Here is a 25,684-nt window from a genome sequence, read left to right as displayed (position 1 = left end):
TTTTAAAATTTTAGTTGACACCTGGGGCGCCTGGGTGGCCCGGTTGGTTCAGTGTCCAACTCGTGGTTTCGGCTCAGGTCGCCGTCTCCCAGTTCGTGGGTTCAAGCCCCACGTCGGGCTGCACGCTGACACCGTGGAGCCTGCTTGGAATTCTTTCTCTTGCCCCTCCCCACTACAGCTCACGCTGTCTCTCTCAAAATAAATAAACTTAAAAAAAAATTTTTTTTGTAATTTTAGTTGACACACGCCGTCACATGAGTTTCAGGTATATGACGCAGTGATTCAAGAATGCACATTATGCTGTGCTCCCCACGAGGGCGGGGTCCTCTCCTAACTGCTGTGTGTGTCCTCCGCTCTGAGGCTCCCCCAGGCCTGGGGGAGGGGCACAGAAGTGGGAACTTTCCAGCTCGGCTGTGTGATTCGGAGTCAGAGCAATATTGGGGCGGGGGGGGGGGGGGGGGAGGAGGGGAGGGACGCAGCTGGGGACCAGGAAGCAGTGTGTTTGTGTGGAAGCCTGAATCCTGTTTTCCCTCACCTGTCCCACCAGGACAGGTGCGTAGGGCCAGGGAAGCTGGCGTAGGGCCAGCGAGGGCACAACCGAGGAGAAGTGGCTTGTCTCTCTCAACTGGGCCCCTGCTCTCAGCCCCACAGGTGATCCGGAAGATTCGGGTAGAGCAGTTTCCTGATGCCTCCGGCAGCCTGAAGCTCTGGTGTCAGTTTTTCAACATTCTGAGTGACTCCGTCTTGACTTGGGCCAAGGATCAGCGCCCAGTGGGCGAGGTGGGCAGGAGGTGAGCCGGCTGGGTAGTGCCTCCACTGACCGACTCCCTGGTTATGGCGCTAACAGGGTGGGGCATCGTCCTCACACTTTGGGTCTGTGCCCCCCATCTTCTGCTCACAGTAACCCAGTGGGGGTGGGGGGAGTTCTAGTATTTCCTTAGCAGAGAGGAGAAAATTGAGGCTCAGTAGTATTAAGTCACTTGCCCATAGTCACGCAGCTAGCGAGGATCAGGACTGCGGACCAGACCTGTGTGACCCAGGCCCAGCTCTTAACCGCGGCACGTCCGGCCGCCTGCCTGAGCTCTCGGTGCCGGAGTCCCCGGGAGCGTCTGAGGGCAGGGTGGGAGGGTCCCGGGGACCACAGTCTGGCCCTGGGCTGTGCGTGGCCATGGTCCTCACGGGGAGGGTCTCCCTCCCTGCAGTGCAGGGGACGAGGGCCCGGCGGCCTTGGCCATCGTGCAGGCATCCCCCGTGGACTGCGGCGTGTACCGATGCACCATCCACAATGAGCACGGCTCGGCCTCTACGGACTTCTGCCTCAGCCCCGAGGGTGAGCGCGCCCCTCCCGGGCTCCCGGCCCGGTGCGTCCCCTGCGGGAGGGCGACGGTCATCTCTGTAGAGACGGTGCAGGCAGCCAGCCTAAGGGTGGCTGCTTCCTCTTCTTTTTCTCCACAGTGTTGTCAGGATTCGTCTCCAGAGAAGAAGGCGAAGGTATGGTGCCCCCCCCGCCCCCCACCCCAGGGGAGGAGCGGGCGGGCCTTCACCCCCACCCCTGCGGTCCACAGGGAGGGCCTTCTTTTAACGACGCGGGATCCATTCCAAATGCCAAGTTTACCTCCACACCAGCTGCCCTTTGCCTCCTAGTTTAGGATAGGGCTCAGGAGGGGGGGTTGGGGAAGATGGGGTGGGGAGGAGGAGTGGCTAAGAGGCCCTTGCACAGGAAATTAATCCAGCCTTGTGCCCTTGGCCCACGTCGGAGCCCTTGATCAAGGGCAGGACTGGCCGCTAGGACATACCTTAGCCTGCTTGCTCCCTTCCCAGAGCTTCTCACGGTGCTCTGTGGGTTCCTGCATCAGATGCACACGGCACGGCTGCTAACGATTCAGTTTCTTGGGCCCTGCCGCAGATACCCTTAATCGTAACGTCTGGGGAAGGACCCAGGAAAACTGCATTTTCAGTAGGCTCTCTGGTGATTGTGACGTCCCTAAGTTATAAGGCATTTCCCCAAACATGAGGGGAAGAGTCTGTGAGGCTTCTGTCCGAGACGCACTAAGGGTCAGGACTGCGAAGGCAGCTGATGGTAGATGTTTAGAGCTTCACTGCCAACGAGTGCACTCATTCATTCATTCATTCATTCATTCACTCATTTGATCAGCCAGTCACTGAACTAGTGCCTCTGTTCGTTGTCAAGTTTATTCGGTACCAAATATAACCCCACACCTAAAAGCTTCGTAGTAGTTCTTGAATGTCCTCAAACATCCGATTGCGTTTCCCCAGTTGTCTCCCAGGTGTTGGTTTACTTGGATTAGGAACCACTCACCACTGTGGGCTGATCTATGTTAAGTCTCTTAATATATGACTGTTCTTCATCGTTCCCCTTTTTTTGCCATTTATTTGTTGAAGTTGCTTGATGTGTAGAGTTGCTTACGCTCTAGATTTTGTTGATTTAACACCATTTCACACATTCTTCTACTCATGTGCTTCCCTTAAACTTATAATTAGATCAGGACGCCTGGATGGCTCAGTCGGTTAAGCGTCCCGACTTTGGCTCAGGTCATGATCTCTTGGTCCGTGGGTTCGAGCCCCGCATCGGGCTCTGTGCTAACAGCTCAGAGCCCAGAGCCTGCTTCAGATTCTGTGTCTTCCTCCCTTTGCCCCTCCCCCACTCATACTCTGTCTCTCTCTCTCTCTCAAAAATAAACATTAAAAAAAAACACAAAAACTTGTAATTAGAGCAAGAGCTTGGTCAGATTCAGGTGCACTTTTGGGGGGAGGGGGTAAGAACACTTCACAGACGTGCCGTGTCTTTCCTTTCGCATCCTATCTGGAGGCACAGAAAGCTTGTCATACTTTAGTAACATTGATTCCTGCCTTCATTCAGTTGTTTCTGCCTGATCTGTCCCTTGGAAAAGTTGAAAAACTGTACCCGATACTTGTTACCTAGGGGTTTTTGCAATTACCAATTATTACCTAAATCCATTATTTCATTAGGATTTACAGCTAGAGTATCTTAATTCTGTCACTTCTTCATTCATCAGTTGATTTCTTCTGTTATTTGGTTGCCCTGAGATGGTGTCCTAGCATCCCCCAAAGGTCACCAGTGAGATCGAGGGGTTTTTTGAGGGAGGAATGAGTATTTTTTAAACTACAATTATGAGTATTTTTAAAACATATTTGGTACGTTCACCACATTGTATAAACCATTGTGTTTAGTTGGTAAGATTGTCTGATTTGGTCCAATGGAAGCCCCTTTGGGAGGTTGGCTCCTGTGTCCTTCTTGGAGGTTGGCCTCCGGTCATTTTTGTAGCTTCTTTGCTCTCTGGTCGGACAAGGTAGGTCAGGTCCGTCGAGTATACTTCCTGCCACAGACCTGGAATCGACTGTTTCTTTAGGGAGCTCTGGTTCCTTTTAGAGGGAAATGGTTTTTAGGGATCACAGTTTGAGCGCCAGGGCTGGATTGGTCCTGCAGACTTTCTGTTCCAGTCAAACATGTTGCTTGAGATGGAGACATTTCTTCATTTGAGCAAAACACCTAATTCCAAAATAAAGGAATTCTGGTATCGTGTACCAATTGTGATGTCCACGGAACCCCCCTCCCCTCCAGACACTGACAGAGTCCTTGTGATGTGTGGGTACACTCACGCACTGTTACACAATGGGGGCTGTGTCAGACACAGTCCTGCCCTTGGGGGTTCACGGTCCGGTTTGGGACCCGTGGTGTGCATACACCCCAAGAGCAGGAATGCACGGAGAGTGGGCGCGCCAGCGTGGTGGGCAGGAGATGGTTCTGGCCTCTTCCTGCCCTGCAGAAGAGGGCGACCTCAGTTGGGCAGGAACTTCCAGTTTTCCACGTTTCCTGTTCCCCTTCAGTTGGAGAGGAGATTGAGATGACCCCCATGGTGTTTGCGAAGGGTCTGGCCGACTCGGGCTGCTGGGGGGACAAACTCTTTGGGCGCCTGGTGAGCGAGGAGCTACGAGGGGGTGGACACGGGTATGGCCTTCGGAAGGCCTCCCAGGCCAAGGTCATCTATGGGCTGGAGCCCATCTTCGAGTCAGGCCGCACGTGCATCATCAAGGTGTCCAGCCTGCTTGTGTTTGGGCCCAGCAGCGAGACTTCTCTCCTGGGCAGAAACTACGACGTCACCATCCAGGTACTGCGCCCCATCCCCCTTCCCTCCTTCCGCTCTTTACCCTCCTCCCCCTCCCGGCTCAGGTCCTGTTGGGAGGCCCAGTGTGGGGCACAGACCATCTCAGCGTCAACCTCACGAGGCTCCTGGGATGGGTCTTGAGGAGAGCCTGAGACTTAGCCCAGGCTCTGTCTTTGGGGCCATTGTTTTCAAACCATATTTTTGGAGCAGGAACCTTTCCTGTTGCCCTCACACATATCTTGTGTGGGAGCCTGTGTGTGAGGTGAAAGGAGAGTGACTGGGTGGGGTGGACAGTCTAGGTCTCCCTCACTCCCCAAAGCGTGGCCTACGGGGCCCTGCCACCTTTGGCTGGGGCTCCAGGAAACGCAGTTTGGAAACCACTTTGAAAACAGGCCTGAGGCCTCTTGTTTTGCAAATGAGAACAATGAGCTGCAGAGTAGGGAGCAGGGGAGGCATGAACCACCCCCCTCCCCAGGCCTGGAATCCTCCCTGCAGTCCTCTGGTGGGCGGCCCTCCCGCTTAGAGCCGGACATGATGGAGAACAGGAGAGCTTCCTTGCTGACCGGATTTGGTTCTCCTCAATCCACAGGGATGCAAGATCCAGAACATGAGTCGGGAGTACTGCAAGATCTTTGCGGCCGAAGCCCAGGCGGCACCCGGCTTTGGGGAGGTGCCCGAGTAAGTGCACAGAGAGGGGGTCATGCAGTCTCAGACCCGTTGACTGGAGCTTCGGCCCAGAACAGTGACTTCACAGCCCCTGGGGGGTGGGGGTGGGGGGCTTGTGCAAATGGGCCCTCATCTAACCCCACGCTCTGCTCAATGGTCCCACGAAATCTAGAAATAAACACCTCCAGATTAACTGCCCACTTTAGAAAAGCCTCTGCTTGCTCTTCTGCGGAACTCCCCACCCCTTAGCTCAGTGTTGGCTGGGTTGCAGAATTCCACACAGCAGATTCTGGGACTCCCGGAAGGGGAGAGGGTAGGCCAGACTTCCAGGCACCCTGGCCAGGACTGTTGGGTGGGCAGACAGCGTCAGTGCAGGGCCTCGTAGGAGTCAGCGAGAAATGGTCATCGTTTCCATGTTGAGGCCTGAACTCTTGACTCGAATACCGGGGTCTGGTTGGCGCTGAGCAGTCTGGCCGAATCCTCTCTGGAGGTGATCCTTTCCGTTTGACACATACTGGTCTTGGTCCCTCACCCAAGCCCGTCCTCCTGGGGCCATGGCACCGTTGGGTTCTAACCCCGCTGACCTCGGAGAACGGACAAGGACTCTGAAGCCAACGGCCTCCATTTCCTTTCCTGAACTCAGGGCGGAGCTCCGCTCTCTTTCGGTCCTTTGGCGTCAGGGCTGACGATTCCCTTCTCGGAAGGGCCCTCCTTTGCGATCCAAGGGTAAAGATAGCTGAGATGGAGGGAGGCGTCTCTCGGGCCATACTTCCTGCTCACAGCACAGTGGAACTATGTTTAGGATCCTCCCACTGTATCTCATCTACCGGCCCGCAAACAATATCCCGTATGCCACCCTGGAGGAGGATCTGGGCAAGCCCCTGCAGCCCTACTGCTCGCGGGAATGGGGCTGCGCCGCGGCTCCGGCCGCGGCTCCGGAGGCACCTAGCAGCTCTGAGGTCAGGCAGAAATGCCAGACCTTCCAGCACTGGCTCTACCTGTGGACGAACGGCAGCTTCCTCGTCACGGATCTGGCAGGTACGAGAGCGCGTGGGGGGTGCGCCTGCGCGGGTGCAAGAGGGCGGGCGGGGGGGCGGGGCCGGCGCATGCGCTCTCCTATTTCTTCGCCTTGGCTTTTCACCGCGACCTCGTGGAGTAGACGCGGCAGGCGGCGTGTTGTGGGCGGCCTTGACACCCGCCGGGCCTCGCGCAGCCTGCTCTGTAAGGGCAGGGGCATAAAGGAGCAGGCTCCAGGCTCCCGTTAAAATGAAAAAGGAATGGATTTCAAAGAACGTTATGTGGGGGCTAATTAAAACGCCGCGACCACCTTTTCAGAATCTCCCGTCCTCCTTTCCCTCCAGCTTTGCTCTGGACTTTCCCCCTCTTCCTACTTCCCAAACTCTCCCCTCCATCCTCGCTCACTAGCTTACTGCCCCTTCTCCCTCCTCTCCTTCCTTCCCCTCCTCCCCTTGCCCCTCCTCCCCCGCCTCCTCCCTCTCACCTCTTCCTCTTCCTTCCCCTCCTCCTTCCTCTCCTCCCTTCCTCTTTCTTCCCGTCCTTCCTCCTCCTCCTCCTCCTCCTCCTCCTCCTCCTCCTCCTCCTCCTCCCTGCCCTCCTTCCTCTCCCTTCCTCTTCCCCCTCCTCTTCTCACTACTTCTCCTTCCTCTCCTTCCTTCCTCTTCCTTTTCTTCCCCCTCCTCCATCCTTTCCTCCCTTCCTCTTACCCTTCCCCCTCTCCCCCTCACCTCCTCTCCTCCTCCTTCTCTTTTCCTCTTCCTCCCCCTCCCCCTTCCCTCCCCTCCTCTTCCTCTCCTCTCTTCCTCTCCCTTATCCTCCTACCCCACTCCCTTCCTCCTCCCCTCTTCCTTCCTCTCCTCTCTTCCTCTTCCTCTTCCTCCCCTCCTCCTCCTCCTCCCCCTACTCCTCCTTCCTCTCCTTTCTTCCTCTTCTCTCTTCCTCCTCCTTCCCCTCCTCCTCTTCCCATCCTCCTCCCCCTCCTCTTTCCTTTCCTCTCTTCCTTTTCCTTTCCCTCTCCCTCCTCCCCCCTCCTATCCTACTCCTTTCTCTCTTCCTTTCCTCCTCCTCCTCTTCCTCCTCTTCCTCCTCTACTTTGTTAGCTCTTTATTATGTGAACCAACTTAGTCTCTCTGGCTTCCTTTTATTTCTATCTCTCCCATTACTCAGACTTCCCCCTCCAACAAAGGCCAGCAAAGCACAAATCCTCCTCCTTTTCCTGATCAGTCCTTCCCAGGCCTACTTACTCGCTAACCAGAACGAGGCAGGGGGGAGGAAAAGAGATTTTCTCTACAGTGGGAGGAGAGGGATGCTGGGAATATCACACATGACCTCATCTAGTCCCCAGTGTGCATTAGTGAGAAAACCAAGGGCCGGAGACAGAAAACCGGCTCAAGTGTGCTTTTCGTTGGGATTGAACTGCACTGCAAATATTGTATATATAATTCTGTATATTGGGGGGGGGGGGACTGGTAGCACATTAAGCTATTGTCATTCATTCTGTTTGTTGACTCCATCCATCCTTCCTTCCATCCATCCAACATCTACCCAACATCGGGAAGCTAAAAAGGCGAATGGGGAATCGTTACTGTCCTCAGGAAGCTGTGATATAAGTATACCAGTTTCTAGTACGAGATGATCATGCAATGTAGTAGGAAGAGCTGGGGGTCGGAGAAATTAGGCTTTAGTCTACACCTCATGGCTTTTCTGCTGGTCTCTGTAAACCCAAGGGAAAGCCAAAGCACAGACAGAGTGGGCCCCTTAATCTCCCTGAGTTTCACCACCCTTTCTGCCCCAAGGGGTGACAGTATCCTCCTTGCCTCCCAGACTGGCTGCGAGGCCTGAGTGAGGCGGTGTCCACGGGCACCTTCTGCAAACTGAAATTCTGTGCCAACGTAAGGGATCATGGCTAGTGTGGGGCAGAGTGCAAGGTGATGGCCCTGAGAGAGAAATGACAGACAGATTAACGCCTCCTGTATGACCTCTGTGTTTCAGACACTAAATCAGAGCCCTGCACACCCCATGATGCTCTCAATACCCCGGCGAGGTGGGCAGCGTTGCCCCACTCTTAGAGCTGAGGGTTGGAGGTAGTTCTCGCAGCTTGGAAGGGATGGGGCTGAAATCAGTCTGGGTGTGCCCGCCTCTCAGGCCCACGCATGTGTCCCTCCGTCACATGCGGCACTGAGCCCTGCTAGTGACAGGCGGGTTCCTGCAAGGGTGTGACCGGACAGTTGGAAAGTGGGGAGAGGTTCCTACTCTAACGTTGGATGCTGGGATGCTGGGTGGACCGGCCAGGGTGGGGACCGTTCCTCCGTGTCTGTTCTCCCAACACTGCCTTCCTCTAGTCCTGCGTGGATGCTTGCCTGCTCTCTGTGTGAGTACGTGGAAGCCAGTCTCATCCAGTGTTACTTTTCTGCTGGTCCAGCCTGACTGACTTTCATGTTCCGCCTCCTCGCTCTTGCCCAGATAGGCCAATCTGGTAAGAGGAAGGAGCAAAGGTTAGCTCGAAGCCAGAGGCCAGCCCAGTTTGTGGCCTAGTGTGATCCAACAGAGGCAGGATTGAACAGCTGGAAGAGTTTGGGATCTAGGAGTAAGAAAAACTGAACTTTTACTTTGACTCAGTGGCCACGGCCCAGGGTCAGTGCTCAGTTATCAAATGAATGAATGAATGTGACCTTGCTTCGGTCCCTTACCTCTGAGTCTATCTCCTCACCCGTGAGAATGGGATATTATTGCCACTAACAACATAGAGTTGCCCACACCACCTGTGATACAGGTCAGAGGTGATGGTGTGCCCCGAACCCTGGCAAGTTCCTGCCCAATGATACCCATCTTGGAGAGGTGGGGGCCCTGGAACCGGCCCGGGCTGCTCAACTCCCAGCTCTCTCTCTTTCCAGGGGTTGATTGGAAGATGACTGATGTGCAGATTGCTACCAAACTACGAGGGTGAGTGGTTCTCGGGGACAGGAGGCCCTCTGAGAATCTTCTCGGGGTGTGAAATTGTCAAAGGTCTTCTGGTTCTCCATCCCTGAGGTACTGGGCCTGTGGCCGAATGGTCCTAGCTGCCCTGGCGGCCGTATAGTAGTGTCCCAGGGACTGCTGACCGTCCCCCACCCCCGTGCCCCTGACCCCAGGTCTGGACCAGAAGCATTTTTTAAATTTATTTTTTTAACATTTATTTTATTTTTGAGAGAGAGAGAGAGAGAGAGAGAGAGAGCGAGCATGAGTGGGGGAGGGGCAGAGAGAAGGGAGACAGAATCGGAAGCAGGCTCCAGGCTCTGAGCGGTCAGCACAGAGCCCGATATGGGGCTCGGACCCATGAACCATGAGCTCATGACCTGAGCTGAAGTCGGACGCTTTAACCGACCGAGCCCCCCAGGCGCCCCTGGACCAGCAGTACTGATGCCCGCACACAGGCTCACCTGCTCACCTGCAGCCCCCGGCTCCTCTTTCTTCTCGCTTGAGAAAGCTCATCGGGGCGCAGATGAGCAGGGCCCTGGGAGGAAAGTGGTGATGTGGAGTCTGCTCTACTTAATACTGAAAAGGTAGGTCATCCGCACACCGATTAGCGTGGACGTGATGAGTTCCTGGGCCGCGGCGTAAGGAGGCCTCAGTTTAAAATTGAGGTTTGGGATGCTGCCCCGTGAGGTAGTGCCCAGCTGGACTCCCAGCCCCCCTGAAAGGGTAGGGCGTGACACGCTGGCCCTGGCCACCCCAGAGTAGGCCCCCCGAGGGCTCTCACTCTGGGGGGAGCTCCCGCTCAGCTCTTCCTGTTTGGCTGCAGATACCAAGGCCTCAAGGAGAGCTGCTTCCCGGCCCTGCTGGACCAGTTTGCCTCTTCCCACCAGTGCAACACCTTCTGTGAGATGCTGGGGCTAAAACCCCTCAAGGGCCCCGAGGCCGCCCACCCTCAAGCCAAGGCCAAAGGCTCCAAGAGTCCATCTACTGGCAGGAAGGGCGCCCAGCTGAGTCCTCAGCCCCAGAGGAAAGGCCCCCCCAGTCCCCAGGGCACCCGGAAGAATGCTCCAAGCTCCAAGGCCGCCCCTCAGGCCTCAGAGGCACTCACCGCCCAGTTACTAGGACAGCCTCCCATCCAAGAGGGCGGCCTCAAGGCCCAGGGCATGCGGTAGCCCCCCACGGGAGGCTCGGGGCCTCCGCCCAGCAGCAGACCAACAAGGAAGCAGCTCGAACTGATGGAGACTTGCCCGATACGGAACTAACCAGGGAAGGTGCACCGGGGAGGCACCACTCGGGGGCCTCTCTGGGCAGCCTCTCCTCGATCCGCTCCTCAGCAGACGGCTTTTGTGCGTGGCACCCAGTGGCCTCTCCTGGCGCCAGCGTCACCCGGGGCTCCCAGACGGCAGCCCCAAGTGTCTGGCGGCCAGGCCCTTCTTGAAGTTTACACTGGCCACTGCCGGAGGCTCCCGAGTCCTCTGCATGAGCTCCGCACCCAGCCCCCCGCCCTGCCGGACCCTGCGGTGAATGTTGTACCCTGGGGGCACGCGGGCCAGCCTTTACCCTTCTCCTTTGCTTGGCCCCGATCTGTCCTCGGGGCTCCAGACTGCCCCAGCCGTGTCTGGCCTGGTGACTCTCTTTCCAGCTACGTGGCTTTATTCTTCCCCAGCTTGTCCTACAACTAACCGGTCACTGAGCCCACGTGGGGCTCAGTGCCCTTCCAGAGCCTGTCGTGTTCCTGTGCCGTGGTCTTTGGTGACGTGTGTTCATGCCCTTCCTTCTCCCAGCACGCAGACACTCACTCCCCTGAGTCCTCTGCTCCCGCACCCCGATCTCCATCCCCAGCTTTGAGCCCTGTCACAGCCCGCCGTCCTGCCTCCGCTGCCTCCCTGCGCGTCCCCATGCCCAGGGGCTCCACCAGCCAGATTCCTCCCCAGCCTCTCCCAGACCCCTTGCCTGTGAGGCGAGAAGTGGCATGAGGGTTGCGTCATCGGCTGTGGCCAGAGGGAAGGTGTTGACTTGGAGGGACCTTGTGCTCCATACGGAAAGGAGACGCAGTCACAGTGAATTTCACATCCCCTCTAGACCGGGGCCGGAGGGCTAGGCTCTTCTCCGGGGGGTGGGGTGGGGGGAACGCCCTTGGGAGTTGTAGGAAGGGCGAAGCCCACCCGCGTGCTGGGGTGGAGGGGAGTCTCTGTGCCTGGGGACCAGGACGTGTGCCCCCAGCCATTAGCTCTCGATCCTGGGGCTCCAGCTCTGGGCTTCACATAGGGGCCCCCGAGGAACTGCTGTGCTCGGCCCAGCACCCTGGGTCCTTCCCGAGGGCCCCTCCTTGAGGCCTGGGGCGGGATGGGTCTGGTGCTAGTCTGCTCCCCTTGGAATGCAATAAAGGCAGCAACTGTGTACCCCACTTGCCCTTATCTGGTGTGGTTGTGGGTATACGGAGTCAGGGTCCCCTCTCCCCAGGCAGGTGCTCTGAGGGGATCCTGCAGCCCCTGGGCCCTCTGGAATGATGAACCCAGGGTTTGGCTCCTGGATTGACGTTCAGTCTCAGCCTTTCGTGGCCACGGCTAGACAGTCTGTGCTTCTTGCACGACGAGGCTGATGGCTGTGTCCCTGAACAGGGTCCTGGGGACTGAGGCCTTTGGAATTGTTCCTTCCTTTGGAAGAGGAACACAAAGGAAGGAACCCAGGAAGGAAGAACAGAGCTGGAGGCCTTGGGGAGATGCCCAGTGTGTCTGGCTCTCTCCACGGCAACGAGGCCAGCTCAGGACACAACCAGCATCCGCCTCTCGGCCCCCCTGACCGTTTCCTGCTTCCCCAGGTGCAGAGACTTCTTGTTCTCAAACAACCCCATGCCACCACCCAGGCCTTTTCTTGCCTGTCATTTGTGCCCCTCCGTTTTGACATTTCTGACCTCTCTACCTCATCTTGTGCTCAGGTGACTCTCCCCACCTTTTCCTCTTGTCCCAGTGTGCCCCCAACCCTCCCAGTCTGTATATCCAGACCGCCTTGGTGAACTGAGAGTTGGAATATTATTCATTCATCCATTCATTCAACAGACATACACTGAGCACCTGCTTTGTGCCAGACCCTGAGTTGACCGCTGTTGGAGGCAAAGATACATGAGGGAGTATCAAAGGAGCCTCTTTGCGTTAGGTTTCTTGGATTTTGCACCACAGAAATGGACTCTGACCAACTTAAGCAAGGAGAAGGGGTTTGTGGGAAAGGTGTTGGGGCAGCTCCAAGAACCAAAGGAATAGCTGATGATTGGCTTTGAGGAGTAGCTTCAGAGCTACTCTACTCACCAACCACCCATTGGTTCCAATGGGATTCCCTTCACGCAAGATTCAGATTCCTGTCCTAGAGCTCAGGGCATCATGGAGCAGGGCAGCGGCAGTTTCCCAAGGCATAGAGATACTTACCAAAAGGATGGTGGAGAATGGAACAGTAGGAAGGGCTTGGTGGCAGCAACAAAGACACACACACACACACACACACACACACACACACACACACAGACTGTTCTTCCCCACCCGATGTATCACGACTCTCTCACATACAACCAAGAACAACTTCCTCTCTACTTGGGGAGACCATTCAAGGTCACATCCAATGACTAAGTCCAAGGGGTAGTGACCAGGGCTACCATTGTCCCAAGTCCAGCGTCACTAGTGACACTCTTCTCTCTTTTATATAATTCCATTTTGAAATTCTGCGACCTGTGGATTAAGTGGTGAAAGTAACTGTATTCAACCCAAGTCCTTGGACCCAGCAAGAAAGGAAGCATGGGCAAAGGCTGCAGTCCATTTCCAGAATAGGTCATGAGAACTAGTGTTCATGACGAGGGATGCTTTGTCCGTCGGCGTGACCCAAAACTTCAGAAGTCCAGCTCCTCGGTGGTCCTGCCTGCGTGGTGGGCGTTTATTTACCATAGGGCCTGGCAGTAGGGGGGGCACCCTAGGACTCACCCCACATCCACCTGTGCCCCCGCCTCCTTTTATGTAGCGACAATATTTTCCCTCGATAACGTTAACCATCTTATGACTCCCACAACCTCTTGTTATGTGTTCTCAGAGGTTTAAGGAGCCTGAAATGATCAGGTGCCTTAGCTTCTCATTCAGCTTATTATGACATTTTGAGGATGTGTCTCCTTGGAGACTAAAGCCTCATCCCAAAGCTCAGGTATGTGAAGAGTAATGAGATGTGGTGACAGCACATCTCCACCCTGCTTCCCAGCCTGTGAGAGCGACCTAATACCATGACTCGGTTGCCAGTTCAGAGCCTATGCGACATCCTGCGGGTCTGGCCCAACCTTTCAAGGTATCGTTTCTCAACCCGGGCCATCACTGAGTTTTCGGCAAACTATCTCACCATATCATGAAGCTGACTGCTTCTGGACTGTGGGTACCCCGACAAGATGAGGGAATGCCACAGGCATCAACCCGTTACTTTACTTTTGCTGTAAAGTGCATCCTTGGGTTGAAGGCACTGTGTGGGGATACCACAGTGACGTTTACAACATTCGAGAATTCCATGGGTGATGACGGTAGGAGAGGCATGTTGGAGAAGGAAAGTCAATGCAAAGCCGGATATGAAGGACCCATAGCGGTCAAGACAAACCCTGCCCCCTTGAGGTGATAGGTATAGACCGGGGGGGAGGGGGGACCTGAGGAGCAGGGCAGGAGGGGGCATCGTGGGAGGATGAGTGAGGCACTCACACACGCGGCCACACTTGTGCCTTCAGAGCATCCCCTTAATGATGGAGTGCTTCTGGACATGGCTCACTATGGCTGGGTGCTTCGGATAACCCGGTTCGTGAGGCCACTTGCTATGTTGTAGCTGAGCATTTAGGCTGCCCCAGAGCCCGGTGGCAAGCCGGAGGACCCTGTCTCAAAAGGATAAGAGTTACTTATTGGCCAGAGCAACGCTTGGTTCTGAACCCTGGGTTCCCCTGCCATGCTTGTTAGGACTTGCCAGAAGCATCATTATGCTGTGCTGGGCCACAGGCCCCACGTGGTTCCCCAATACACCACAGACGGGCAGATACCTCAGGCACGACATTTGTCCCATCACCTGGCCTGGTAGGAGAACCATTTGTACTAAAGGCTCTCCCCGCCGGAGAACCTGCTTGGGGCCCACCCCAAAGCCGGTGGCCTTCTGGGTCAGTGAGCACGTGGGTTGGAACAAGATGCCCTAACATGGCATTTTTGCCTGGAATTGGGTCTTCGTGGTAAGGGATTCAAAATGCACTCGTTCTACACTATGGGGGAAAATATTCTGACCTAATCAGACCCCTTCACCCCCAGGAACTTTATCAAGACCTTTTTTTTTTTTTTTCACGTGATTTGTCTCCCACCTCTGACTCACATATGTCTTCTCAAGGCACGTAGGGACACTGCTGACCTCCAGGCTCTATCAGCGTGATGCCATCAGTGTGAGGGAATGTGGTGGCGGTGAGGGCAGCGTCCCTGTGAGCCGGCTGAGCCACAGAGCTGGACGGCTGAGATGTTCTGTACCTTTAAGCCAGGACAGCAGAGCAATATACCCCAGGCCAAGTGAAGATGAATCGTTTCTGACGTTCTTTGTTCATCAAAGTAGAAGAAAACCATGAATTCACTAGATCAAAGGATTCATACCAAGTGCTGGATGAACTTGCTTTAGCAGGAAGACCGTCTCTGGAACAGCACCTGCCATTGGAGACATCACTTTTTAAAACTTGAGGCAATCCGGAGACCTCCCGGTGTTTTGCACTGGCCCAGCTGACCTGTGGTAGGCATTGCTATGACTTCCCCCTCAAGGTCTTGATAGCTACACTAATTTCTACATTGCCCCTAGGAATGCGGTCCTGCTTTCGATTTACCGTTTTGGTAGAGAGGGGGATTCCAATGGCTTGTGCTTGTCCTGTCCTATTCTGTTGCTCTCACCCCACACATCAGAGCGCCAGTGTGGGAGCGATGCCTATTTCAAAAACATATCCATTTCAGCTCTTCACTCAAAATAATCCTTGGTTGCCTTTGAGGTTCCAGTGTGTTTACTCTGGTGCAAATTTGGTTTAGTAATCATCCCCATTGGTTGACAGGTCGCATACTTTTCTGTTGTCCCCAGAAAATGGCCATGGCTGGGAGCCAGTGTCTTACAGAACCCCTCTCCCCACGTTTGGATATTTTCCCTTTCCTTGTCTAGTTCCCAGATAAATGGACACAGATCCCTTTGGGGAAGGCCAAGGAAGGCTCGCAATATATATCTAAGTGTCAAAGTAAGGTTTCCCTTCCAAGATGTTTGACTTGCTCTCCATTGAAGGTCTGGAAATTAGTAGGAGGTTTTGATGTGACCTTGGCAGCTTGAGACAGACCTGTCTGCCCAACCAGAAGTCTTTGGTGACGGTAACAACTAGGTGATATCTTAGGGACTGTCTGGTCTTTTTCATTCCTGGGACCCGGTGATCGATTAGCCACAGCCAGGGGTCTGGCTTCCATGCCCATGACCATTTTGATGACTCATCTACTTTGTTCCTTGTATCTATCTCTGCTGCTGAGATCAGGAAGCTCGTTTTCACAGCATCTCTTCCAACCAGCCTTCCAGACTAGAGAGGAAAGCCAGGAGCGCCCCGCACATGTATTTCTCATGGCAAGGAGCGAGACCATCTTCTGGGGCCTGTCAGGGGACAGCGAGAGGGTGGATGGGCTGGACGCATGCAAGGGACCCAATAAAGCATTCTTGTTTCCTGACATCTGTGATTTCCTGCTTTCTCGGATATTTGGTCTTTTAAAAAATATAATTCAGCATGGCTCAACATTTGGTCCAGACTTGGATTATTCACCCCCCACCTCCACCACCCCCCAAGGATAAAAACCGTATCAAGCTGTGTGGGCTCCTACATGCAATGTAGAATCTCCGGTGAGCAAACATATCAATAAATGTCACCTGAACCACAATTATATTCCACCTCTCTTGGTCCAAAAGCCTTTTAAAAGTCCCCATAGATTTTCCCTATCGTTTTTGACAAGGCGTATTAGCCAGTTCATACAGTTTCTTCTGGGGGTATCTCTTCTTTTTCCCGACCAGACTCTGCTGCGCGTCCCCGGAGCTATGTTGAGCGTGCATTCTGGTTATTGGCAGATCGACAGTGTAATGTGAGGCAGGGTTTGGGTCTCAGTGACTTGAGATAAAACTCAGGGAGGCTGTCTCATTTATGGAAAAAGGAGATTTGCACACTGAAAACCCATCTCACTAACTTTTTTAAAGTTTATTAATTTTTGAGAGAGAGCGTGCACGAGCAGGGAGAGGGGCAGACAGAGGGAGAGAGAGAGAGAGAATCCCAAGCAGGCTCCCGCTGTCAGCACAAAGTCCCCCGCGGGGCTCAAATGCATGAACTATGAGATCATGCCCTGAGCTGAAACCAAGAGCCTGACACTTTAACCAACTGAGCCACCCAGGTGCCCCTCGCTAATTTTTAATGAGAAATTTAACCATCCGGGAGACGGGACACTTGTGGTAAGCTGAAAAGCGAATTCTTCCCTTCTTCTGAAAGGAAAAGTCGCTCAAGGGAAACCAGATTCCCAGAAGTTGTTTGACAGGCTTAGAACAAACAAGTAAGACAAAGTTCAGTTCAAATCCAGCTTTCCTAGCCATAGGGGTTGGAGCTTCTTGCTTAAATTCTCTGAACTGAGCTCCTCATTGTTGTTTGAGTCCTTTTACTAGTGCGTAGAGACTGCCAATTGTATGCGACAATTCTATGTTCTGGGTACATCAAAGTGAACAAAACAGACCTAGACTCCTCCCCGAGAGAGCTTACGGTCTAGTGGGGGAGGCAAACCTTCAACAAACCCACCAATAAATGTGTAATGGCGAATATATGTGTGGAGAACTACCAAGCAGAAGAATGAAAGAGAATGCCAGCAGGATGTGGGACCCAAGTGAGACTGGGGCTCTCCGGAGCCACTCTGAGTGGCTTGGTAGTTCCTCGTCGGCTCGTATCAGAGGCGTGGAGTGAAAGCTCATGTGGCTAGTGCCTGCCTGGTAAAGAGGACTGTGGTATTGCGATATGAGGCTCCGAGAGGGGCAGGGCTAAGCCAGGGAGGGACATTTGCACTGGACGCTGAGAGCAGTGGTACATCGGTTAGGATCCGCTGTTATGGACACAACAGAGAAGACCTCGTGTGACAGCGGTCCTAAGCAAGACAACTTCTTCCTCGGGAAGAAGGCCGTGGGCATTAGGAGATCTGGACACGGTCCACCTGGGGCTGGCATGGAAGCTGTAGGATGATGTCAAAGCCAAGGCTCCTCCAGCTCTCTGCCCTGCTAACTCAAGCAGTAGTAATTGACCCCAAGTGCAACGGCATGAATGGAAGAATCAAAATGGTAATGCAGCCGTCAAGCATCGGAGAGCCGAATCTGGGTTTTCTATAGCAGAGTCAACAGAGACTGTCTGAAGTTGAAAATAAAAAATAGCATCTATATACTTTTATCTGTCAATCATCTATCCATCTACCCATTCATTTATCTATCATTCACCTATCTTACTCGTAGACGTTGCTACCAGATGCGAATAGACAAGGACGGTCTGTCTGCAGTTGTCTGGGGTGGGGGTGGGGTGGCACTGGTCTCCCTGAGACTGTCCGGTGGTGACCTTCCTTTAAATTAACTCTGTTGGTCATTAATGTGGCTCTTACCTGACACAAAAATGCCTGCAGAGGGACCCCAACTCCTTCTCCCTCAGGAACCGCCTATCAGGAATTGGATCATATCCCATCCAGCCGGGCAACTTTGATTTCCACTGTTGGATTACGATGCTAAAATGACATTGGTGGAAATCAGCCCCCGGGAGTATCTGTGTGCAGGAGGCGTGGTTGCCTAGCTGGAGTTGCTCAGGGTAGGAGGCGCTCCCCCCTGCCCCCAATGACACCAGAGGCACTGTCCTCTGACCTCAGAACTGACGTGGGTCACAAATGGCTCCTTCCTTGAGGAATAGTAGCCATACCACACACTCAGCCTCAGGAGGCGCCACCCATGCAGACGAAGGACACTCCTGGCCTTTGCCACGCATGCCCAGATGGTAGAGTCACAACAGGAGATGAGTGTCTGTGTTCCTGGCCCGAGGCAGCGGTCTAGTCAACTCCTCTGGCCACCGGCTGTTTAATGACTTGAACAGAACATCGGGGTCCAGTATGGGATGGATCCCTGAGGATTCAACTGGCTATCATTTCTGACCAGGTTAAACACCCTGGTTTCACACTAAACCTCTTTGGTCCCACCAACCCCGCCCCGCTGCCACGAGAACTCTCATTGCGACAAGGCTGTGGACAAACCCAGGGTCCTGAGACCCCCCCCTGAGGGAGGCAGAGTACCTATGGAAAGGAGACTCCGTTTTGGCATGGGCCCGTGCCTGGGGCATTCCACAGCGGCCAGCACCCTGCTTCCAGCAGCCTGGGCGTGAGGGGTGCCACAGAGCCAATCGTGTCTCATCTGCAGTGGATGCTTCTGGGGCCCTGCCCAGGCCCCCTTTTCTGTGGGGACCCATCTCCCAGGGGCTGTGGGTTAGTTAGCTCACCGCTGCCCCGTGTCCGAAGAAGTGCTCTGAGTCGAAAGGAAGTCGCCTCAGCTGGGAGGCAAAATCCCTCCTAATCCCTTCCCGGTCCTTGGTCCCTGACTGACTGGCCTGGCCAGGCCTGGCCTCAAGGTGTGACTAACCTATGGGCAAGTTCGTGTTCCAGAGTTTTGCTGTGGGATCAAACTAAAGCCAGACTCTAGTCAAAACCACGCTCTTTGCTTTTTCACCCCTGCCTGATTCTGTATCCCTTCCTCCCTCCCCTCTGCCAAGACCACCCTTCCCCCTCATAACTCCCTCGGACGAGAATCCCCATCTCAAACTAAGGAATGTACCGAAGACAGTCAGGCGTCCCGCTGCATAGACTCTGATCCATCCCGTCGGCCAAGCAGTCGGTGAGGTGGAGACACTGGGCGGGCACCTCGAGGGCCGGCTCAGAGCTCCCAAATGCGAACACGTAGCACAGTGGCCCCCGGTTCTACCTCGGGCTATTCAGCTTCTCGATGGTTGTTCCATTTATGGTGCTGGCTCCCTCCTCACACACCCCATGGAGGACAGGGAGGGGGCAACGGTGACCAGTATCTCGCTGGGTTATTGTAAGGGTTAACGGAGACAGTGCAGGTAGCACTCTTAGCACAGGCTGGCACATGCCACGCTCCCGGACGTGAAGCCCTCAGCCAGTGCCATTGTCGTCACCATCTCTCGGAATTATAGGATCTGTCCCTGGGTCCGCTCGCTCGCTGCTCTTCTCCTCCGAGGTGGGAGACCCTGGTGTTTCTCCCTTCCCTCGAGGTGGGGTGGCTGACAAAAGTCCCCACCCTTACGACCATCTTTCCAACTCTCCTGTGGGAGACAGTCAAGCACCGCCTCCCGGCCCACAAGCTGGACTATGTTTAGCCCCTGGGGTGGGTCAGGCCCTCCACAAAACCGCACGGTCACCGAGTGAAGCGAATTGGACGCAGCCTTTGGAAAAATGAAACTTGCTCCTGCGGGCACAGTGAGATGGAAAGGAAATGTTTCCGAGTGAGTCGTGGTGTATAAAAGCGGCAGGTCCACCCGGGAAGAACGGTCGGTGGTAGTCAGGGGAGAGTCAGAGACGAGGCTACGCCTTTCATTCTCAGGCATGGCGCTATCGGTGGATTTCCATCCGGGTGGAGGGAGGCAAGATATGCCTGGAAAGTTTCAGTGCCTAGACGTGACGCTCAGCGGCGTTCGTTTATGTTCTTCCTAACAACTGGGTATCATTTGTGATGCCCCCCTTGTCCGTACCTTTCCTACAGACGCGACTGGTCTGTGGGAGACTCGCTGTGTTGGCTGCTCCCACGAGGCATAAGGTCTTCTTCATGGAAACTTCTGTAGAAATATCAGGCTCTGCTCTAAGGCTCCGTGTGTGCCACACCAGGCCGCCTCTCTGACAGAGGGAGAGGTTAGAACAACGAAGGACTTCTTTTTGCCTACGTCATTAACCAGCTTCTCAACTGTGATTGGCGTTGGCCCTGGGCCCGCAAGGGAACGGAGACCCCAATTAATAGGTCCCCACAGCCCCTGCCAACGGCTGGTGGAAGACGGGACACCTCAGAGGAAGGATATCGCCTTTGGTATCAAACCCGCCAAAGCCAGGGGCATCATCCTTGAACCCAACAGGATGACGTGAATTGACACCTAGCTTGGTGTGTAGAACACCTTAACGCGGGTCAAACTGAAAAGGAAACTTTTCAACGTCTCATTATATAAGAAGCTGATATGAGATGGAAAGGCAAGAGAGGTAGAAGGTAAAATGAGGGGAACAGACTTCGCAAAGCAGCAACCGGTGAAATATTCGGAGAGAGTGATTGCTCAATCATTTAGGGAAAGCTCCCCCTGCCTGTGGCCTTGGCCCCGCCTGGGTGTGGGACCAGGTGTCCATACTTGACCAGCCCCCCCCCCTTTTTTTTTTTTAACAATTATTTATTTTTGAGACAGAGAGAGACAGAGCATGAACGGGGGAGGGTCAGAGAGAGAGGGAGACACAGAATCTGAAACAGGCTCCAGGCTCTGAGCCATCAGCACAGAGCCCGATGCGGGGCTCGAACTCACAGACCATGAGATCATGACCTGAGCCGAAGTCGGACGCTCAACCAACTGAGCCACCCAGGCCCCCCGACCAGCCCTTTATTGTTGCTGAGGTAGACGAGCCCCAGGGCCAACCTTTCACTTTCCACTGGGTCGTGGCCATACGTGTCCGTCTGTTCCCGATGAATGGCAAAGAGCGAGGGGTGGACTCTTATCAGGGGGCACGTGGAGAGTCACGCCAAGCCGGCCTGGGTGGTGGGACGCGGGGTTTTGGTCTTTCGGCGTTGGATTCCTTCTTTCTCTGGGGAGCGCCTGGACTTGCTACACAGGTTTTAGGAAGAACACCGTGATCCAAGTCTTGGGAGAGTCCATTCCCCCTATTTAGAAAATGTTACACTAGAGGATGGAAAAGCCCAGAGTCTTTCTTCAGCCTTTGTATTTTGCTCTACGTCATCAGAATTTATCTACGCTTTCTCGTTTCGAATATTTCTACCATGACCGTAGGAGGCGCCTCTTTTTTTAATGCCCCGAGTAAGAAAGCAGACTTCATATCAGATCGTCAGATGCCCCTTCTGCCGACCGACCGGCGTTTAAGAAACAGAAGCAGGTTTAGGAGAGAAGAACGAGGCTCCTGTTTGTGGAATCTGACAGCGAGAGCCTCGCTTTCCGTCTCCTGCTCGGACACGGGAATCCACGCCACGGAAGAGCCTCGTCGGCGAAGAGCTGAGAATGTGTGTGGGCAAAATTGTGGGAGGAAAATAGATGGTTGAACACCCTTTCTGATAATACCTGCCGCTGGCAGCGCCCAGTGGTTCGCTCACCACCTGTACAAGCGTCTTCTTTCTTCCATCAGAGTCCGGCAGGGAGAAGGGATTCTCTTCCCTCCGGCCAAGAACTCCCCTGAGACCGGAAGTGGCCCCAGAGACCTGAAGCCAGAAACAGGTGCGTGGTTCCCCTGAGGAACGGGACGGGGGTAGGTAGGAGGGGAGGGGTAGCCTCCACGTATAAATCCTTCTAAGTGCTATTTTGTTTTGAAGGGAAGGGAAATGATAGATATAGATATAGATATAGATATGGATATGGATATGGATATGGATATGGATATGGATATAGATATGGATATAGATATAGTTAGAGACATAGACATAGATATAGATACAGTTATAGATATATAGTTGTAGATATAGATATATTTATAGACATAGATATATAGTTATAGATATAGATATAGATATAGTTATAGATGCAGACAGTTATATAGATATAGACATAGACATATAGACATAAGATATAGATTGATATGGTCCTTGCCTCTGCCCTGGGCCCAGCACACCCCTCCCAAACCCCCTGCTCAGTCTTGGACCTCCCCCTGCTCCCCACGTGGGTGGGACAGGCCTCAGAGACCATCTCCTCAGGGAACGGGCCACAGAGTCTCGGGTGACAACTGAGCTCACACAGCCAGGACCCCCGAGGTCCCCCAGCTCCGGGCCTTTCCCTGGGGGGCTCGTCCTCACCCACCCAGCCTCCCAACCACCAGCCTGTGGCTCTCAACCAAACTCCACCTAAAAAAGCATTTGGCTCCTGGGGTCCAGGAGCACTTGAGGGGATCCGGGGCCACTCCGAGGGGAGGAGCAGGGGAGGAACACAGGCTTTCCCGGCCTGGAGGAGGAGAGCGGTATGAAGACATCCCTGAGTTGGAACTCGTGACAGCGGTAACGCCTGCCAGCCCGATGGTGCCCGGCTCTCTGTCGAACGCCTTACCTGCGTTAGCTCCTTTAATCCCCATAAATACTTATTTACGAGGTAGGCACTGTTACCCCCACCCCCACCCCCACCCGGTTAACTTGAAGGAAACAAGTCAACTTTCAGAGTCAGAACTAAATTCAGACCTTTAGGCGCTAGCTCAGGGTTCAAACAGTGACACACAGCCTATTAAACCTGTGGTTTAGATCAGGGCCCACAAGACCGTCAAGGGTTTAAGGTGAACACAGCGAATGTTTTGAAACATGCCTGGCTGCCACTGGATGTGTTATGCCCCCTGGCCTCCCTCTGGGCTCCAGGAGAAACTGAGGGAGGAGGGGAGACGGGAGGAGGGAAGAGGAAGGGGCAGGCAGCGGGGAGGGGGAGGGGGGAGAGGGAGGGGAGGTGGAGGAGGCCTCACTGGGGCCCGACGGGTCCTCTGCCAGGGCGGCTCCAAGCCCATCCCTGTAGGGGCCGCACGCGGAGGCGGGGGTCCTTTCAGGATAAAACAGGTGACACCGTGGACATTGAGTTTACAGTCAAGGCAGCACAGGGGTCCCCGACGGCGTGAGTGAGGCAGGGTGTGGATCTCTGCCCCAAATTGCAAAAGCAAAGCTGGTGTAGGGTGAGCCCCTTCGTAAAAGGAATCACATAAAGGCAAGGTCTTGGGACACCTGGGTGGCTCGGTTGGTTGAGCGTCCAACTTCGGCTCAGGTCACGATCTCGCGGTCTGTGGGTTCGAGGCCCGTGTCGGGTTCTGTGCCGACAGCTCAGAGCCTGGAGCCTGCTTTGGATTCTGGGTCTCCCTCTCTCTCTGCAACCCCCCCGCCCTCGCAACTCAAAAATGAATAAACATTAAAAAAAAGCCAAAGTCTGGAGAACAATTCCACAAAGTCAGTGGTGGTTGTCTCCGGGGGGCTCAGCTTAGAGGGGTTTTTAACTCACTGTGTTCTATTTGTATAATGTTTAAATGTTTCATGAAGCATGTGTAATGCTTTGGTATTCTGACAGACAAAAAAAAAATGTTTTTAAAGAGAAGGGAAACCCCACACCCTCTATCCATCATCCTCTCCAAACTTCCAGAACAACCAGCGTGTGTAGGTAACCCCACAGCCTGTGTTACCAGGAAATGTTTATGCATCATACGGGGTCCTGTCCTGAGGGCACATTATTAATTATTAAAGAGATGTTGTCCACCCTGTCAGAGTAGTTTAATGTTTAGTTGGAGGACTGAAACGCGAAAGTGTTTGTCCCTTGACTCTGCACACCGATGCTCAGGTGTGGGTTCAAAAAAAGAAGAGACTGACTGGAATTTAAATAAAAACTTGACAAAGAAAAAAATAAAAGGTAAATTACTTATCTGTTAAAAGAAAGAAGAAGAAGCAACAAAGGGACAAACTGCGGTTTTGCTCTGTTGTCCTGACTACTGAGGCTCAGGCGTGAAACACCTTGGCCACGTGTGACAGCTGTACTGGTTTCCTTAACCTTCGAATTCGGGAAGAGACGTTGCTGTAATAACTCCTGATTCCGTGAGGGAAGAAGACCGGTAAGATGCAAATCAAAAGCTAATGTGTAGGATCCTAGAGACTGGGTAACCTTGATGGCAGGTGGAAAGGGAGGGCACAGGAGGGGACGGGGAGGGGGTGAGAATACTAAAGGCAGGCTTCCTGGAAGGGGTGAGCTCATCTAGGAGCAGGGGAGAGTGGAGACAAGGGCATCTTGGACAAGGAGGGCCGATTAAGTTAGAAGGCAGGAGCCTTCTTCCCTGAGAGGGGCTGGGGTCCCTGTCCCGGCCGTGGCCCTCTGGCAAGGGTGCCGGACACAGCTGCGTGGGAGGCCCAACCTATCCCAACTTGGACTCTGCCCAGGAATTTGCACTGAAAGGAGAAGACTGGCCAAAGTGCACGCGGGTCGAATTCATTTTGTCCCTGTGGAAATACGGGCTTCTGCCCACCCTCGAGAGCGACTTGTTGACCACAAATATGCGAGTAGGAAGGGGGTCCTGCCTCTCTCCGTGCAGCCGCGTGTCTGTGGATGTGTGTGCACAGGTAGTGGGTGTTCCCGGCCTCCTCCCCTGTGTGTGTGTGTTTCCACCTGTCTCCTCGCTCGTGTGTGCACACGTGTGCATGTGCCTCTGAACGCGTGAGCTTAATCAGGCCGGGGTTTGGAAAGCACCCCCCTAGGGCGCTCCACGGGGAAAGAAACAGGAAACAGGAGTGGGGAGGGATGGGGTTCTTATTCAGAGGACTTAGGCCTATGGACTTCAGCAAAAGAAAAAAAAAAAAGGACTATATTGGCTCTTAGAATTGAAAACTCCAGTGGCAGGACTGGTTTTAGGTCCAGGTGGATCCAGGGACTAGAAGAGTCTTCAGGAGATTAGTTTCCCATCTTTTGGAGGTGGGAAAGTATAATGCCATGAAAATATCACTCAATGGCACTGGCTTTCATTTGCTGTAGGAGTGACAAAAGCTAGGGCCTCTTTTCAGGAAAACTCCGGTACCAGGTATCTACATGTGTGGTACGTAGTTCCTTCCTTGCCTTCCCTGCGAGGCGGACAGTATTTGCCCTGTGCCTGCCTGGGCCTCCCAGATTTACCAGGCCGTGCACCGGTGAGTGCAGGAAGGGACGCCTTGCTCTGAGGCAGCCAAGTTCAAGGAGGGTTGAGCTCCGGGATGAGAAAAGCTGTGCCAGGCTCCCCCCTTCCGGCCCTCTCCCATCCTCCCCCCTTCTCCAGGCGCCTCTCCTGGGTCCTGTGCCGCCTTCTGCTTTCAGCTGTGGGCCCTGATTTTGTCTTTCAGCCGCAAGGTCCGGCACATGGAGGGCAACAGCCCGAAAGGAAGAGAGTTCATCTCTCTCACACCTGTAGCCAATGGTCTGGAGAACATGGGGGCCGAGCTCTTGGAAAGTCTGGTCTGTCCCCTTCCCCATCCTCATTTTGGCCCCCTGGTGGGAGGGCCTTTTGTTCGCCTCCTTCCTTCACCCCCTCTACCTCTTTGCTTGAAAAATTAGGGACCCCCCCCCAAACGTGTTGGCCTCCTCGACACAGAGCAGCCCCTTTATTTGGCTCAGCAACCATTTGCTGTGCACCTGTGATGTGCCGGGATAGCCCGCACTAGTCTGAAGGGTCAGGGAAAAAAAAGGCTCAACCCGGAAGTGACGTTTGAGCTGCGACTTAAAAAAATAAGAAGGAGGAACCACATGACTGGAGGAGGGGAGGGGTGGATCTCTGGCGAGGTCTCAGCCTTCAAGGAGCTGGCGTTCTTGTCCTTGCTCTGGACCGGCTCAAGGAGAGGCCCTCCACCCAGAACTCTGGAGCCTCATGTGACCCCCTTTTCCCTCCCAGCCTCCCCCGACAAAGCCCCTGCCCCTTCACCACGCTGCACAGCCCCAGGGTGCGCCTTTCACTCTGTGATCTGCAAGAATAACCCCCTGCCCGCCCAAACACGACTGCATAGACAAACGGAGGGCAAATGCAACGAGGTGGTCCCGCCTGGGCCTTCTCCAACCAGCCACAGCTGAGGCTCCAGCGTCCCTTCCCAACGCAGGCCAGGAGGACCCC

General features: G+C 54.3%; 2 protein-coding genes across 3 annotated transcripts in view; both read left to right on the top strand.

Moving 5' to 3' along the window:
* Window positions 1–15,514, top strand: part of ALPK3 (alpha kinase 3) — a 55,819-nt gene extending 40,305 nt beyond the window's left edge. For both annotated transcript variants that reach the window (XM_060617573.3, XM_060617572.3), the window contains 8 exons: window positions 644–791; window positions 1,203–1,330; window positions 1,456–1,491; window positions 3,871–4,151; window positions 4,738–4,826; window positions 5,617–5,852; window positions 8,726–8,774; window positions 9,613–15,514. In XM_060617573.3, coding sequence (XP_060473556.3) covers window positions 644–791; window positions 1,203–1,330; window positions 1,456–1,491; window positions 3,871–4,151; window positions 4,738–4,826; window positions 5,617–5,852; window positions 8,726–8,774; window positions 9,613–9,958 — 1,313 coding nt within the window. In that variant the 3' untranslated portion in view covers window positions 9,959–15,514. The remainder of the gene's footprint in view (window positions 1–643; window positions 792–1,202; window positions 1,331–1,455; window positions 1,492–3,870; window positions 4,152–4,737; window positions 4,827–5,616; window positions 5,853–8,725; window positions 8,775–9,612) is intronic.
* Window positions 15,515–24,912: 9,398 nt separating this feature from the next.
* Window positions 24,913–25,684, top strand: part of SLC28A1 (solute carrier family 28 member 1) — a 48,276-nt gene continuing 47,504 nt past the window's right edge. The window contains exon 1 of the mRNA XM_060617568.2: window positions 24,913–25,035. Coding sequence (XP_060473551.1) covers window positions 24,940–25,035 — 96 coding nt within the window. The 5' untranslated portion in view covers window positions 24,913–24,939. The remainder of the gene's footprint in view (window positions 25,036–25,684) is intronic.

Source organism: Panthera onca, chromosome B3, assembly GCF_046562875.1.
Source record: "Panthera onca isolate mPanOnc1 chromosome B3, mPanOnc1 haplotype 2, whole genome shotgun sequence".
NCBI classification, from domain to species: Eukaryota; Metazoa; Chordata; class Mammalia; order Carnivora; family Felidae; genus Panthera; species Panthera onca.
Note: the sequence above shows the minus strand (reverse complement) of the source record. Positions and strands in the feature narration are given on the sequence as shown.